The following is an 18,778-nucleotide window of genomic DNA, read 5'->3' as shown; positions in this document are numbered from 1 at the left end:
ATAAAATATTAATAATTCTGTCCTCAACTATATAATGTGTGTAGTATGATAGAAGCTTAAAATTATTATTTAAATAACATAATATATTTATAATGTCCCCGAAACTTAACAAGGGTATTATAAATGTTATGCTAGGCTTTTGGACTAAAAGAAGTCTGTACTGAGTTAAATCAGCATTTGAGTTTAAGACCTTGGATATTAAACACCAATATATCTATGTAACGACATGATGACGATATTCAGGCTGTTAATACATCTTGACAGCAGTGTTGAGAGCTGGAGCGATACTGAGCCAACTGGAACCAACAGTTGTCCACTTGTGCCAAACTGAGATGTGTAATACTGATCTCAGCATAAAGAAGGCAGGTGAGCACAATACACAAGGATGTGAACCGCTCTTCTTAAAGAATATCGAAGGGTTGACTTTATCTTTTTTAATAAAGCGCTTAATGTGAATGTCACACATCATTAAATATGTTTGTGGCTCAATAGTAAATGGCTGATAACCACCAAACACTAAAGTGAAAAATTAATGACCACTGTGACAATAGCAATTACATGAAATGACTCAGTTTGCATCTGAAGCAAGCATTTTTAAAGTCTATATATCATTTTAACTATTTATTAGTTTATTATTTGTTATTAACTTCAGGTATTGTGTGCATCAGATGCATGTCTTTGGACATTTGTGTTTGTGTGTACCTACCGGCTATTCAGGTCATTTAGTCTGATCTGTCCGATGCAGTGAGCTGAGGATGAGACGTTGACCACACGAGAGACATGACCCGATTTCCCAGAATCCTTCAGTGTATCCAGGAGTAGCCAGGTCAAAAGGAAGTGTCCCAGGTAGTTCACACCGAAGTGCTGCTCAAATCCATCCTCCGTACGCCCCTCAGGAACCAGCATAACACCCGCTTGACACACACATCCACACACAAATATTTGATACACAAAAAAATGCATTTTAGTATTTCAAATGTGAATTTAATTCAAATGCTACAAGACTAATTTAACATTTTACATAAAAAAGTAATAGAGATAAAACACAAAAAACGCAAAGGTTAAAGTGAAACCCATACATCAGTCAGTAATTTCTGATAGGCAACAATAGGCAAGCAGCTTGGTGTGAAAAAAATCAACTGTGGGAGCAATCATCAGAAAATGGAAGACATACAAGACCACTGATAATCTCCCTCGATCTGGGGCTCCACTCAAGATCTCATCCCGTGGGGTCAAAATGATCATGAGAACAGTGAGCAAAGATCCCAGAACCACACGGGGGGACCTGGTGAATGACCTGCAGAGAGCTGGGACCAAAGTAACAAAGGTCACCATCAGTAACACACTACAACGGCAGGGAATCAAATCCCGCAGTGCCAGACGTGTTCCGCTGCTGAAGCCAGTGCATGTCCAGGCCCGTCTGAAGTTTGCCAGAGAGCACATGGATGATACAGCAGAGGATTGGGAGAATGTCATGTGGTCAGATGAAACCAAAGTAGAACTTTTTGGTATAAACTCAACTCGTCGTGTTTGGAGGAGTTGCATCCCAAGAACACCATACCTACTGTGAAGCATGGGGGTGGAAACATCATGCTATGGGGCTGTTTTTCTGCCAAGGGGACAGGACGACTGATCCGTGTTAAGGACAGAATGAATGGGGCCATGTATCGTGAGATTTTGAGCCAAAACCTCCTTCCATCAGTGAGAACTTTGAAGATGAAACGAGGCTGGGTCTTCCAACATGACAATGATCCAAAACACACCGCCCGGGCAACAAAGGAGTGGCTCCGTAAGAAGCATTTGAAAGTCCTGGAGTGGCCTAGCCAGTCTCCAGACCTCAACCCCATAGAAAATCTGTGGCGGGAGTTGAAAGTCCGTGTTGCTCGGCGACAGCCCCAAAACATCACTGCTCTCGAGAAGATCTGCATGGAGGAATGGGCCAAAATACCAGCTACTGTGTGTACAAACCTGGTAAAGACCTATAGTAAACGTTTGACCTCTGTTATTGCCAACAAAGGTTATGTTACAAAGTATTGAGTTGTATTTTTCTTATTGACCAAATACTTATTTTCCACCCTGATTTACGAATAAATTCTTTACAAATCCTACCATGTGGATTCATGGATTTTTTTTTCACATTCTGTCTCTCACAGTTGAAGTGTACCTCTGGTGCAAATTACTGACCTCTGTCATCATTTTAGGTGGGGGAACTTACACAATCGGTGGCTGACTAAATACTTTTTTGCCCCACTGTATACAGTATCCAAGGACGCGTGCAGAACATTTCACAGTGTGACTGGATCTGTGTTTAATTCTCAAACTCCCTTTAAATTCAGCCAGGCGACTGCATTGAAATTACACAGCTGCGCAGAGGCTTTCTACTTCTCTCAATAAATATTTGATAAACTTTGTGCAGAGTCCGGCTGCACGCTCATATAACACAAGGACAGAACACAAAGACTCACCATTATTGACCAAAATATTTAGCGGCAGGTCCCGTTCTCTGAAGCTCTGGGCGAACTGACGTACAGACTGCAATGAAGCCAAGTCCAGTTTCTTAAACTCCACTGCAATGGACACACACACACACACACACACACACACACACACACACACACACACACACACACACACACACACACACACATCAGAGCCATTATAAATGGATTAATCCTCCACGACACTTTGCCGGTAAGACATCAAAGAGTGTATTAATCATCTTCTCCAGCGGGCTTGGTGGATTCCTACACTGCAACACTAACAGCACTTCCATTGCTCTATCACATTAACAAACCTAATACTCCCACCAGAACTCCATCAAAGCTCAGCACATTGTTATATCAGATCTAATATGTGATAAGACACAGGTAAGAGATCAGCTTCTCTCATCAAAACATGAAGGGGGACTGCTGGCTTTAGTAAGCTCAAGTGTCTGCACGCTCACAGAAACACTGATTTAAAAAAGCTTGACAAACCGAGCTTTCCTGGAATATATAAAATTTTAAGTAATAAAATAATAATAAAATTCTCAAATCTGTTCATCAAAAAGGGATATGTCATTCTGTTTGGGGGTTGATCAACGAGACCTACTTTTTCCACGGTCAAAGCTCTGTGGCTCCAAACACAAAGTTACCTCAGCATCCCTTATTAAATGGCCAGCCAGGTAACAAACCTGTGACATCACACCTTAACTAAACCACTGAGATACCCAAGGTGCGGCAGGGTTTATTGTAAAATAGTAACAGACTGGTGACAAATTAAAGGAACAAGAGCCCCTCCAATGAGAGCATCTTGTGGCTCTGCTATGCTGTGAGGGGTATTTTGCTTGCACAGTTTAGGTCCACTTGTCCTTTAGAGGGAAATCAATACAAATCTGTTCTGACTGATCACCTTTCTCCCATGCTGAAGCCTTCTATTCTGATGGGAGAAGGATCATTTTTTCCCAGGATGACAATATATTCCACGGGGTATTAAAGGTCATTGAACGTGTTGATTACGAAAAAAATGTCAAATGTATGATATGGCTTTGAAAGCCCACAGGTCTCAACCCAAGTGAGCACTATGCAGGAGAATTTGAAATATATTAGACAACATTTTCCACCACCATCAACATCAAAATGCCAAATGAGCTGTTTTGATCTGCACAGTACCATGAAAATGTTCATCAAATATGCATTCAAGAAGCTCTTCAGGCTAAACAAGCCATTTAACTGCCCTGATTAAAAGTTCTACTGCTTTTTATTCTGCACTTGAACAGATATCATAATGAGGCATATATGACTGTCATGCAATGTATTAAATAGTGCAAAATCTCTGTATAGTAATACCTTTTTAATGGTGGGTAATATAGAAATGACCCCTAGTGGTCACTTCTCTTGTTTATCGGGAACAGTTTTATGTTGTCTTTCCCAGTTTTTGTGGTGCTTCTGCTTCATTTAATGGTGCAAAAACAAAAAAAATAAATAAACTTTCTTCTTTTTTACAGACTCTACATTTGTAGAATGACCTTCCCACTGCAGACACGACTGCTGACTCACTTCTAATCTTCAGCAGCAAATTGAAATCTCATTCCAGCAAGAAATGTTTTAAATTGTTCTTTAACCCTCTAACATCCTCTGTGTGCATTTCTCAGCACTTCAGGATGGGAAATATTCTTGAAAAGTAAACAATCCTGTTCTATTAAATGCTAAAACAGAAATCCTATTTTGGGTTCACTGGCTTAAAGCAACAGAGAAATGAGTTGATCACAGAAATGTGACACCCAAAATATACACAAAAACGAATACACTACTCTAATAGCAAAGTAATATACACTAGTGCTCCCATCACATTATTGTTTTTCTTACTCTGTGCAATCTGCAGACTCATAACTCTACATGGCTGAAATTGTTTTGCATTTTTTGTTGCCAGTGGAATCCATCATGTCTCTTTTTTATCTTTGTGTCATTAATATTTAATAATGTAAATGTAAATTTTAAAAATGCAAAATTATCAGGAAATATGTCGTCCTTAGCAGGTCTTTATTTTAGGTAAATACCTAACCTTAACACATGGCATACTACTGTGTGTCATTCATTTGAACAAACTAAGCCAAAATGCAGAAGCAGTGTGTGGAAAAACTAAGTTAACCCCCTGATTCAAAAGCCTGCAGAACATCTTTAGCAGCAATAACTTAAGGTCACTGTTTTCTGGACTTTACAACGCTGTTTTATGTCATTGAGGTTTGCAGGCATTTATAACGTTTTTAAGCTCCCACCATAGCAGACAGCAGATGAGCAAAATAGTAAAACATCTTCTTTCATTGAGGTGATCACATTTTCTGCTCATCAATTAATTAAGTGCATCTGATTAGAAGCGCCTGGCTGCTACTTACCTTCTTAATTTGGATGGAAACAGAATCGGGGTTAGATAATAAATAAATCATGACATGGTGTAACAGGCCGTCTTTTATACTTCATTTGAGGTTGTATTGATCTAATTTTAAGACTAGCTAAGGACAGATTGTGTTTTTATTATATCTTGAGATATATAAGATATATAAGCCTATGATTACAGTGAGAATTTGAAAGTAGAAGCTTACACATTCTGACAAGCAAGACTCAAGCTGCACGAAGCCTCGGGATTATTCACATGGTTTGGCCTTGCATTTTTTAATAGCACTGTCAAATTATATCCCTCAATTCAAAGTAAAGCCTTGTGCCTTTCAAATATCTATAAAATAATATATTGTTTCCTTTAGAACTCAAGTAAGCCTCTAACGTCTCAAATATAATGGACAAAGACAGGAGGAGGACAGAGAGAACACAGGGAGGACGAGTTGATGGAACTGATAAAGAAAAGGGCTGCTGAGACAGATGAGAGTGCAGCTGTTCCTGATGAAGGTCTGATAGCAGTCTTATCTCCAAGCCACGCTACTCACCTCCTGCTGACTGTGTGTGTCTGAGAGAAAAAAAAGAAAGAAACGAAGAGAAAATAATAAGAACAAACCTGGTGTGTGCAGCAGAGTGACCGCGAGCACAAATTTGACTTAGTAAGAGTGTGTGCTTATGTGCACCTGAAAACAGGTGCACGTGTTGCAGGAGAATTGTGTGTGCGTGTATGTCTGTGTGTGTGCCATGCCCGTCAGTCCTCTCTTGTCATCTTGAATGGGGCCTCTCGAGACTGAGCCCTTTCAGAAAACCCAGTCGTATTTAGAAAGCCCACTGGGAGTGAAATGCCATTGATCATGCGTGGGCCTGCACCCCAGGATTTTCTATAACACTCAGGCTCCTTGAAAAAGCAAACACCTTACCTGGTTTAAATTCACTCTCTTTGCCCTTCAGGGATGTCTCCCTGTGCCGTTTCACTATCGACCTGTACTTGTGCAGAGAGCAAACATGACTTCTTTGTTGAAGTAAACTACAGCTGTGGGGGGGGGAAAGTTTTCACAGGACTCTATGTAATCATGTGAAAAACTAAGGTTACCCTTACTACTTCCATACTTGATTAACTGATCAACTGACCATAAGCTGAGTTTTGGCAGTTTGCTGGTCTGAAGTATTCAGCTCTGTCAAAACAATCTTTCAGTGAGTGGACCGACTATAAAGGCCTCAGTTAGTTTTTAAATGTTAAAGTTCATGACAATTGAAGTAAAAAAAGACTGAACAAGTGCAGCTTGTTTGGAAGAGTTCCCAGAACAAAGCCTCTTCTCTCTAAAAAGAACACGGCAGCACGGCTTAGGTTTGCAAGCTGGCAGCCGAAAAAACACACAAGGCTCCTAAACAATGTCCTTTCGGCGGCATTGCCATAATACACAGCACCACGTCTGGCCAAAAACAAAGAGCATATGAGTTCCTGCTTGCTGGATTTGACTCCCAAATCTTAATCCTCTTCCTAAAAATGAAATTGAAGTTGGCAATTTTACACAGTGGAACAGAACATATATGGTAATCAAGTACAAGCAGTAAGAGTGGGACATCCAGAGAGTTATTCAAATGTAGTAGGAGCAGCAGAAGTGGTCCACAGGTGGACATTGAAACGACCCTGTCTTTCAAGGTGACAACACTCTAATTTAAATTAGATGAAGTTGTACTTTTTATATGTGGAGGTACATTGTACATTACTATATTCTAAAATTAGAATATTTATTCAATGCAGATAATCTGTATTTTATCTCTACATTTTCTGGCTTTGCATAATTTAGCCTCTTATCCGTTCCATTAATGTAATTTGCAATTTCAAAGTATGAAATTGTCCCTCATTTTAATCTTTTTTTTGGATTAACTCACTAAAACTGCTGCTCTACAGTACTTCTATTTTCAGTTTAATGAGACTGCCTCAGTTATCTAAACAGACGTGCATGTGGCCATACAGCGAGCTGGTCATGTAGCATGACACTGGTGCAGAATTGGTGCATGTGCATAATTAAAAACCAAAAAGTATTGAAAACAGTCAACTTTGCTATGAGAATAAGGTTGGAAGACGATGACGGGACTCAGTTCCAGTAAAAGCTGCCAAAGCTGACACAGGCAGGTCTAAAATAATTAGTAAAGTAATTTTAATGCTGATTTTAAATGTGACAAAATGCCTTAAATCACAATCTCAGACCTTTTTAAAATAAAGACATTTCCACATGTTACAGCAGGGAAAGCACAAGTGTAAATAAGTAAAAGATAATAATAACAGCTGACTTCTAGTTATTCACAGCCAAGAATTACTGTAACTTTAAAAAACACCATAAATAATTTATATCTGCATATGAAATAGTTCTGAAACAAGATGAAGGCATTACTTACAATTAGTTTCATACAAACAGTAACACATTTGTACTATGCTTCATTTTTGCCTACAAAAAACACACAACGACCCTTGAACGTTAGGTTTCACGTGTATGAATTGAAGTCTTAAGGGGATCAAAAGTCAAAGGATGGTTTCATGGCAGAGCAGCCATTTCTAACATTGCTTTTAAAGCTTGTGAACTGTCACCTTCCCTTTCCCCTTTTTCATCTCAACCAGCTGCTCTTAGAGTCCCAAGTGGATGGAAAGGCACAATTGTGTCTGTAATTTTGAACACTAAATGTGATTAGAAATGGGTTCTGCCACATCAGTGCACAATCAGAGTAACTACAGTAGCATAAGAGCTACCGAAAAAAATAAAACCCTTTCTGATTGAAAGTCCTTTGGTAACATTTTAAACTGAATTTCCAAAAAAAAAACAACAACTGTTTAGCAGAGGTGCTTTTTTATGTTAATTCTATTTTTTGCAATTTTATGTATTTATTTTGGGATGAGCGTAATCTAAAATTACAAAATTAAAGGGAAATTCAAAGCATCTTTTTTTTTACCACCCATCACTATAATGGCCATATCAGCCAACAAACAAACAAACCAGGAAAAATAAATGTTGAGCCTAATGGATCCAAATTGGACTGAATGTTGAGGTATATGCCTGACCTACATGTATTTGAGAAGAGCAGGCTGCCTCCTCAAAATGTAGGTTAATTTGTAAAGGTAATGTGATTCATGCTGTTGTTTGGAGACACGCTATCAATATATCTCTATATCTGTTATAGCCGTATATATTTAGCAATATTAAGCGATAGCAACATCAGGAAGAATGAACATGAGTAGCTTGAGAAATACCAAGGGAGGAGCCAGAGCAGCTACTGCAGATCGGGAAGGTAAAGGCTACAGTGGTCCCTGTGATCCCCAAACTGAGAGAGGAGCTCCAGTAGATTCCAGGAATAACATCCGAGATATCTCTCCAGGAGAGAGCTGTTCTAGGAACAGCAAAGATGGTGCACAGGGCATATCTGTGGTCTGACACATCAGACGTTTTCTTCACTCGCAGCTTTTACCTTTAACAACACTCTAAATTACTCCAAAGGGCCCAATCCCTAAAAGTGAAGGTTGGGTCCGTAGCACTAGCTTACCACTATCAAAAAATTACATCAGCAACACAAAAAGCTGAAACAAAAGGTGCTTGTTCTTTGGAGTTTCTGTAGTAATTGCAAACAGCTGAAGGAAGCACTATCTTCATGTGGCTTGTGGTTAACCCTTTAAGACCTACCATAGAACCAAGTCCGCCAGAGCTTATATTATATTTTTACATGTTGTAGTGCCATTTTTGGAACCATTTCAAGTTAATATACATCAATACAACCATTATAGCCCAAATTTTAATAGTGAGTAATTAATTTAGTGCAATATGAGTTCGAAGCATCCCAGAAACGACACAGAAAGTCATAAAGTCAAACATAACTTTTAAAAACACCAGTATAGGCTCATAAGGCCCTGATAGTAAAAAACTACATTTCCGCAAAATGACGTCACTTCCGGTTTCGGGCAGGTCATGGCGGACATGCGATAGTTCGTGCTGATGGACGTAGGAAGTGTTACAAACAGCTGATCGGATCGGCAAAGCGTGTTTCTGGAATATTATGTTTTTGTTGCTGCAAGTGCTTTTTATGCAGTTTTTGCAAAGCTATATGTGGAAGGAAACTGTGACCTAGGACAAGCTGATGGCATAAGATGTAAGTACAACTCCTCCGGTTTCATGTGCAAAAACAATTATTGCACTAGCTTAAGTGGTTGCAGTGCTACCGGGACGTAAAAATAGTTACGCAAAACAGAGCATGCCCGCTCCGACCAGCTTTAAAGGGTTAATGTAGATTACAAGTAGCTTGTGACACCAGTATACAGAGAATCTAAGAGATTTTGTACCTAAAACCTAAAACTAACATCGTATATTTTTATGAGACTAATACAGAAAACAAAAACAGTGTTTATACTATTGATTTAGCCTGAATCAAATCATGACAAGCAATTGAAAAGCTGTTCAGTTTAACTTAAACTTATACTAGAAAGGAGACAAAAAATTAGTAAGTGAATTAAAAACATGCAAAAATTTCTTATGCTTTCATTTACCATGAATATTGTTAGGCTAGCTGCTCCAAACTCAAAGTGATTTTGCTCTAATTAATCCTGTCTGAACTAGCATGCTCCAACTGTGATTAGAATATGTAGGCTAGGCATGCAATAGAAATGTCCATTCAAATTTCATTCTGACATGCTCTGCTGCAAAGCTACAGTCAACACAGTATGTCTGGAGTGGCTAAATTGCATTGTCATATCAATCCAGGAAATTATAGAGGATCTGGGGGTTCTGGTTGCCATTTTTCTGCAAAACATTGCAGAAATGTGTATATATATATATATATATCTTACAAACACTAATTCCAGTCTAAAGCATGATCGGCAGGTAATGATTATGTGATTCACCTCGTGCCCAACTTGCAATATCACAGTAAACCTCCCTCCATTCCCAAGCATATTCTTAAGTGTTATTTTTCATTCAGTTTCTTGGCCAAACAACTCTAAAAGAGCAACACAGTGAAAAAGAAAAAAATTATGTCAGGACAGCCTGTTTCTCTTACCCCAAATCCTCCCTTTCCACCTGGCTCTAACATGCATCTTGTGTCCCGATTTTGACTACAGTAGATTTGATTAAGCTGGATTACACCTAAATCTGATATTAAAATGCATCAGTGCCAAACACATTAAATTTCTCTTCTGCTAGACAACAGGCCGGAGATCTTGCATTACTCAGTGCTTTAAAGGTGACAGTAAATACCTTGGCATGAAAAGCCTGATTTTTGCATTGCACTCATTAGTTTCATTATTTATTTAAAATATTTTGTTCTTAATATACCACAGTATAGAGTCAAGTCATAAATTCCCTTGAGTTTCTAACCAATCAGCTCTACCCATCAACAATATTTTCTGACTAAAAAGATAAATGAACCATCTTCCCCGAAGGATACATCTTACGGGACCCTGGGGGGGGGGGGGGGGGGGGGGGGGGGGGAATATAAATAGTTTGACTTTAAATCTGATAAACAACAAAGTGAAATTCAAGAGTATTAGGACTGGGCAGCCTGCCAGTCTTAGCTCCTCCACAGACGTTTTTATTCGGCTGATGTAGGAGAGAGGGGGCTGGCTGGTCGAGTCCAGCGTGCAGCGCTAATGGGACGTTGCTTTTCAAGACAGCTGTAAATGTGAATATGTGGCTACTGTGAGTCAGTTTCACACGGACCAAAAAAGAAATCACAGAAATGCTCAAAACTAATTGCTGTTCAAAATTATTCACAATATCACGCTTATAACCACGTAACAATCCCTGAGGTACAAACGCGCACTAACAAGGTCAACCTTGTATGAACATCCCATTGCACTTAAATTCTGTTTAGAGTTAAAGAGCTTAGGTAAAACAACAATGTTTTTTGTAAGAAGGCAGCAGCTGCGTTACCTAAGCTGGAAGAAATTTGAATGTGTGCTAAGCAGACAGACAAACACACATAGGGTCCCCTGTTTCACACTGCTAATCTAGGCCTTTGGTTTGAGGCACAATGTGTTACTTTCAAGTGCACCGTGACTAAAGTTAGTGGGCAGACAGCGCTGCCTGTGGCAAAACACAGAAATACCCTGCATCTCCCAGTGTGTGTGTGTGTGCGCGCATGTTCATAATTTAAAGTAAAAGCCTCTAAGCTTCATTGTCTCGCGCCCAGGTGCAGTCCAAAATCATTAGCATGTTTCATAGGATTTTGCTAGAGGTTTCCAAGGGACATTACCTCTTTAGAGTGCAAAATGTACTGCTACATGATTCCCAATAGACCAAAAACACCTTTACACATTAAAACAAATGTTAAAAATCCCTCAGCTTACAAACACTCGAATAACATCACTGAATAGTGAAATGCATGGTCCTGAGGCTGTGTGACATAGAGATGGCACGATACCACTTTTTTATGTCCGATACCGATACCGATATCATAAATTTGGATATCTGCCGATACCGATATGAATCCGATATAGTGTTTTTTAATCAACAAAACTGTTTTTTAAAATATCTTGCTGCATTTTGCAAGTCTGCAAGTTCATACTCAAGTTTAAAACAACTACACTAAAGCTATTCTGTTATACCTGTATACAAAAAAAATATTTCATAGTTCAGCAATACTGATCAATCTAATAAACTTAGACCTACACCATCCTCCCTATTCTGGTATTTTAAAGAGTACTTAGCGTAAATATTAAGCAACCTAACTAATAGGGTTCCAACTCCCAGCAACAACAAAAAGAAATAAATAAAAAATAAGGAACCACCCCTCACGCGCCACCTCATGATGCTTAATCGACGTAATCAACCTTAATTTGATGCAGTGTGAAAAAAAATGCACAGAAATCAATTATTTTTCAAGAAATATTAAATAGATTCAACATCTTTCTTCAACAAAATTGCAGACTGCACAGATGGTACCTTCCCAAAGGAAAATGTACTATAGCTTACTAGGGTATATATATTAGACTTAATAGTCACTATATACAGTAATTGACTTCTATTCATTTTACATCAAATTAAAACTTTGGGTGTCAGATAATTATTTATTAAAAGCTCGACATTTTAAATGAGAATAAGAAAGAAAAGTATGTCTTTGTGCCCCCTTTTCCCTGTTCATGCCCTATCGGCCCCCCTGGCTAAACTTTGCTAGATCCGCCCCTGCACAGTTACCAGCCGTCAGCTACGTAGAAAAAGATCCTGGTGTAGAAAGAAATATTAAATAAATTCTAACAACAGCTTATCAAGCTTAAACGTTCTGCTGTTGTTCAGCCGCTGGTTTCCTCTTTCTGGTGCAAAGTGGGCCAAAAACAAACAAGAGACACGGACTCGCAACAGAAAAGCCGATCAGCTGATCATTTAAGCAGTTTCACGATTGAAGTAGCAGCCGGAGAGCGAGAGCCAGTCGCTTGTTAAGCTTAACGTGGGAATGCTTTACAAACATTCAGAGATGGACTTACACACTTGCTTTACTTCTCTCGGGGATAACTTTGTCGGAGATGAAATGCCAGGTTGCTAGCGAAGCTCCACATGCTATCCAGACCACCGACAGGTCCGGCATGCCACAGCTGCTCTATCACGTGATGCATACTGCTCCGACTGCTAACGTTCTGAGGTGAGTTACGGCGTGTTGCAAGTTTTGCGAGGTGCTTTCGTGATATTTAATGGATCGGATTACATTTTTTATTTTTCTCCGATATCCGATCCAGTAATTTAGGTCAGTATCGGACCGATACCGATACGTAATATCGGATCGGTCCATCTCTAGTGTGACACCTTTCAAAAGAGCAGACAGTTAGTAATACATAAACTTTACTGAAGAACAATGCTTTTTTCGTCTTGGTCGTGGAACACTCGCCAGCTCTTTAACCTCTTAAGTATACTTGAGGGTGTGTGGGAATTTGCCAAGCAACTCTACAAGTATTTTGTAGACTTAAAAGTATTTAACTATATCCCTCGGGGTGTCCTCTGGTGGATTTCTCTGAAGTATGAAGCATCATGCCCATTGTTACAATCGCTCACAGTCAGAGCCTGGTCTGCATTGCCGGCAAGTCAAACTTGTTTATGGCAGAGTTTCTAGACGCAACCAAAATTCCTAGGATGCACTTTTTTGGTGGCCTTAGACTCACGTTTGCTTTTTACAGATGATTTGGTAATCAGTCGGGTTGATCTACTACATTCCCACCCTCACCTTTGCCCACCAATGGCACGTAGTAACCAAATAAATTAGACTGCAGATACAAGCAGCAGAAACAAGCTTCCTGTGAAGTGGTCTGGGCTCTCCCTTTAGAGGTAGGATGAGGAGCTCAGTCATCCAGGAGGGACTTAGAGTAGGGCCACTGCTTCTTTGCATTGAAAGAAGCCTGTTGAGGTGGTTTGGGCATTCGGCCAGGATGCCTCTGGGTGCCTCCTAGGCGAGGTGTTTTGGGCATATCTAACCAAGAGGAGAATCTGGAGCAGACCCATGAAACGCCTGGGAGATTATGTCTCTCAGCCAGAAGTGGAACATTTTAATGTCCCCCCAGAAGAGCTGGAGGCAGTGGCCAGGGAGAGAAAGATCTGGACATATCTGCTCAGACTGCTCCCCTCAGAATCTGTACCCAGTAAGTCGTAGAAAATGGATGGACTGACCTATAATATACTGTCATTTATGGAAACCTGTTTCTTCAGTAGAATTGTTTCAGTGTTTTAAAAAATGGATTAACAACCAGAATGTGTTATCTACATTTAGGGTGCTTTTTGTGTAACAGGAATTTTGCTTTTATAAAGAAGGCATGAAAAAGATTGCTCACCACAGCCCCATAAAAAACTGCTTTTTAAACGGCCAATTACATTATATATCTATATATAAAATCTGAGGGCATAAAGTAATTCTACAATAATGTGCAAAAATCTTGAGCCACTCATCATTTCTTTATATTTTTATAGGAAAATTGGAAAAATATACAGTGATTTATTGAGATTTATTGAAAACCTGAACTCTTGTAGGCAATCCTTGACTGATATTGTTCCATTTATATAGATGGATGGAGGATCCCCAACACCACAGACTAAATAACCACAGCCCCACCCCACAACAGACCCTCCACTGTGTTTTACAGATGTTGCACATCCTCACTGTTGTACCTCTGTCTCCTGACCTCCTCTGTTCATACTGACGACAATTTGAACCAAAGATTTCGGATTTATGCCTCAGCCATTTCTTCCCGTTTCTTTTCTTTACAAATGGCTTCTTAAAAGCCATTCTCCCACTAAGAGCATTTTTGATGAGTCTTCAGCAAACAGTAGATGGATCAACTGAAGTGCCAACTGCTTTTTTCTTAAGCACAAGACTTTGAAATATTGTTCACATGCTGTAGAAAATGTTTTAGGCCTGCCACATCTTCTTTTTACATCCATTTGTCCAGTTTCCTGATATTTTTTAAGGACATAGTACACATGATGCCAAGACATGACAAGTTTTCAGCAAATAGCTCTTAAGGAATTATCCCATTGGTCACATTGAGCAAAAATACAAATTTAAGCCTGTCCAACTATGTTTTGCCATTTTTCGTTAGATTCAACTGAAGAAACTATGTGTTTATGTGACAGGCGTCTAGTAAAAAAGTAAGTGTTAAGTGGCTTAACAAACAAACAAACAAATCCTCTGAGAATTAGGTACAGGGACTGCACGGAAAATGAGTGAAAAAGCAGCCAATGTCAAAAAGCCTGAAGAACAGTTTTTTTAAATGTGTCCTTGGAAGCAAAATATAAAGTAATGAAGGGTGGCTCAAGACTTTTGCGCAGTGCTCTACATTGAGATTGTGAAATAAAACACTTTGCCACTCGTGACACCTTGAAACACCCTAAGGGACCTGGACTTGTCTAGCCAAGTCCCCCAGTTAGAGAATCACCTCCACAGAAATGAGCTGTCTCCCATTTCTCATAACAGACAAATGTACACACGCTGGGAAGGATGCCAAAGGGCATTTGGACAGAGATGTTTAAAGCTCCTGCCTCACATACTAATGAGAATCCATTACTGTCTCATTCAAATAGTCTCAAACACACACACACATACGCATACACAATCAGCACATTCTCATTCAGTGCATAAGCATCTGGCTACAGACACCCCCTTGTCCCCTATGCTTCAGTGCCTGCCAATTACAAAAGAAGTAATCAATTCCACCACGGCTCCGTCCCAGGAAATCGACTTCAATGACACCGGCTACATGGCCGCTGTCTCTGTACCTGACAGCCACTTACACACAAGCAGGGACCCAGTCAACCAGCCTTCTGTTGCTCTTCAGTGCAAGGCCAAGCAAGATAAACCAGATCCCCCTTCCCAACTGGAAGCATTAGCTCTAAATACTGTACCATATTTCATGGTCATCATGAATGACAATTTAGTATGTCTAAAGAAGTGTTTTACCCATTGGAATCTGACAAAAAGGACATTTTCGCCTGCACACACGCTTATTGCTTTGCAACTGAAGGCCGGCCGTTTGCAGGCAATCCAGGGTCTGGTTGCCTAGGTAACCCTCTAATGTATTTACTGCCAGATCATAAGTCAAACAGCAAAATTCTTCATTCGCATTGTTATGACTTGTTTCAATTGCTTGCCTGGAATTACTGGCCCATTTCCCGTCACCAGCAGTTATTTAGTGGAATGTCATTTACTTTCTATGGTGTCTCGTTGTGGCATCGTTTCATGCATGCGCACGGTTTTAATATTAGTTTTCATGTGCTACATGTCCATGTCCTCTACAAAGTGTTCACGATTTACCTTAGAAGCATCTCAAGAACAAATGAAGAAACACAGGATAAACCTGTAAATGTATTTTTTATACAAATCCTATAAAGTTTGTTGTTGACAGGACAAACAGCGTACAGCTTTTTTCTGCTAGCTCAAGGTCCCAAAAGCTTAAAACTCACAGTAAGTGCAGTAAATAAGCATGAACGTATCGTCAATGGTCAGGTATTGGAAAAACTGGAAACATTTGAACATACAGTATCATTACACAGTGTAATGGTGTAGCTAACCCAAAGTGTTTTTAATAGCTTTGGACAAATGTGGCACTACCACACACGTTCTGGATCCAAAAACAAGTAAAATGACTACATTGTTTTAGTTTTTAAGAAGATTTTTTTTAATAAAAAATATTAAAAAACTGTACATTTATAAAGGAAAACATAAGTAGCTCTAGTATGCCTCAAATATTACAGACACTATCTAAAACCTGATTTTGCAAGCGTACCAATCTTGGAACACCTCTTTAATAAAACAGCAACTGACGCACCTTACGAGGTGGTAAAATCTCAAGGCTATTTCGTACAGTCTTCTTAGTCACGGCACTATAGTGGAATTTATGGTGATGTGAAGGTCAGCCGAATCAATTTCTCAACATGGGATTTAAAAAGAGAACCCTGTAAGCTGTTGTCGATGAAGTGATATATCTCTACTATTATTTGTCTCTTCCCATTTTCATCACCACCTCTGTGTTTCCCATCTTCTTCCACCTCCTGATTCTTTTTTCCTATTTTATTTAGAAAAAAAAGCTGGTACAGCTAATGATTTAGCACTTTTTATCATTATCTTCACATCCTTTTGCATCATTTTCCTCCTCATGTTCATTACAGTGGATCTACAACACTCCTGACACTGTATGTATGTGCGGTTGTGTGTGTTCAGGTTTACCTGCAACTGTGAAATCATGTGTGTATGTTTGGTAAAGACTGGAAAAAAGCCTACGGGGCAGACTACAGCAGCTCTTTCCTTTATCTTCAAACAGCGGCTTGCTAAAACAACAACATTTGTGCGTACGCATGCGTGTGTCTGCCTGCGTGTGCATGCGTTTAATGTTTGCAATGTTACCTTTGGCCTCTTTGTAGTGTTCACAGATCCTTCTGACAGCTGCAAGACCCTCCTGCTCATCTCTCCCACCTCAAAGAGAAGGAAACACACACAAACACACACAAATGAATACAATATATGACGAGACCTTGGAGGCTTTTTATAAAAAAAAATACAGGTTTCCTTTTTTTTGTCAGTCTTTCATCTTATAAAAACACATTTCCAAGAAAGGTTCTTCGAATGAAAGAACACTCAGTGCAAAAATTTAGCCCTTCAGAAATTAGGAAAATTAACAAGGCTTCTGATTCAATACATCTACTTTTTCAGTAAAGACTTTAAATGCAAGCCTGTAAAGAAAGTATAATATTATTAAAAGCATGAGTTATTATGAAAGTACCATCTAACTTCAAACAAGCTATATGAGGACACTTCACCAAAGAGATTTTAGCCAAAGAAAAACTACCTTAAAAAATGTGATTTTTCTTTGGCTAAAATCTTTTAATGCTTGCAAAGTCAAACAGCAACATTCTGAATATGAAATCAGTCAAAAGATACTTTTTTGCACCATCACTGGATCCAGGCAGCATAGCCAGACAGGAAAGTGGGGAGCACACTTTTATAATAATAAGTATTTTGATCCCAAAAATATCAGAAGAAATATCAGAGTGCCGCATATTTTAAAAAGCTATTTGGTAGAAGCAAAATAAATGGGTAAAATATGGTGCTTAAGGAATTTATTAGACCACAATCCAATATAATGTTTATACCACAGCTGCCCCAAAGTTTCTACAACGTTTCTGCAATGATTTATCAACCAGGATGCACAAGCTCCTCATTCTTGTTATTCAGGAATTTTCCAATTCAGTGTTTTACAAAAAATAGCAGAAAATATAGTGATGCATATTATTAATTTTTGCTTAAGATGCCAAATTACAGTAATTTACTTGCATTCCTGAACACCAAAATTAGTTTTAGTATATGAATGCTATGCTTGACTAATTTCTGACTTGTCAGAGAATTCCAGTCTGCCTCAAATTTAAGCAAAAAATGAAAACTGGGTTTGTTATTTGCCTGATAAACAATCACGTCATTTTGTGTTCTGAATATTTCTTTCTTTGAAAAAATTTGTGTTTTCTTGTTCTATGACAGCTGGTCTAATAAATTTGTTAAGCATCCTACCTGTTTTATTATACTTAGTGGGGGAAAATGAGATTCATACAGTGCTCAGTGACAACTGAAAATGGCGTGTAATACCATCTACAACATCAGATCTGAGTTATAAACTCATAAACACAAGACCTTTAAACACACTGATCCACAGCTCTCTATTTTGGTTCCATATTGAATGCACTGTTCAGATTAATTTACATGCTCCAGCAGCACAAGACAAAATATGCAGAGAGCTACATATCATGTGCTGCCTTCTAAGATCATTGTAATAAATATATTATCCCCATATGAACAATATCATTTTAATACACCAGTTCTCACAGTGAAAAAGTCCATGATATGCTCCTATCATAGTTAAAGTCATTTTCCTTTCACAGTGCAACAGGAGCAAGGGGCTGTAACAGCTCTTTCATAAAAATAATCTACCACACACCCTATGCCGAACGTAGGGTAAATTAAGGAACTTAATGTCCTGTCATTTAGCTCAATTCAATTTCCACGGTGTTAAAAAGATGACTGTTGCTATCGTTAGATGTAGCCGGATGACTAGACACACACAAACTTGTACACACAAATAGCCTATTTGCACACGCTCATTTCCGCTTTGCTCACACACATAGACACACTTATCTTGGATTATCACATAGACCTTTTCAAGGGCACAGCATCATTTACCCTGATGCACCGCTGTTCAGGCAGGGCTGAAGGATGCAGCTTCTCTGAGTGACGTGCCACAAACACTCACATTCAGGACAGGAACAGCCTGATCTCACACAAACAGATTTTTTTTTTCCAAACGCACTAGTGCCCCTCTAGCAGGCTTCTCTGCCCATTTGCCAACACTCACTAAGAACGCTGCATATAATTGAATACACATCTCTTCACAACTGCTTCTG

The 18,778-nt window shown here is 39.1% G+C and overlaps 1 protein-coding gene across 2 annotated transcripts in view; it reads right to left on the bottom strand.

Annotated features, from left to right (window-relative positions):
* LOC146556968 (polyprenol dehydrogenase) overlaps positions 1–18,778 on the bottom strand; it is a 58,583-nt gene that overhangs the window by 9,141 nt on the left and 30,664 nt on the right. For both annotated transcript variants that reach the window (XM_085248465.1, XM_085248464.1), the window contains exons 3-5: positions 16,734–16,802; positions 2,466–2,567; positions 707–914 (exon numbers count right to left, since the gene is read on the bottom strand). In XM_085248465.1, the coding sequence (XP_085104591.1) occupies positions 707–914; positions 2,466–2,567; positions 16,734–16,802 (379 nt within the window). The remainder of the gene's footprint in view (positions 1–706; positions 915–2,465; positions 2,568–16,733; positions 16,803–18,778) is intronic.

This window comes from Mchenga conophoros, linkage group LG16 (assembly GCF_057382185.1).
Source record: "Mchenga conophoros isolate Kocher_MC1m ecotype Shallow Benthic linkage group LG16, M_conophoros_male_GT1.1, whole genome shotgun sequence".
NCBI lineage: Eukaryota > Metazoa > Chordata > Actinopteri > Cichliformes > Cichlidae > Mchenga > Mchenga conophoros.
Note: the sequence above shows the minus strand (reverse complement) of the source record. Positions and strands in the feature narration are given on the sequence as shown.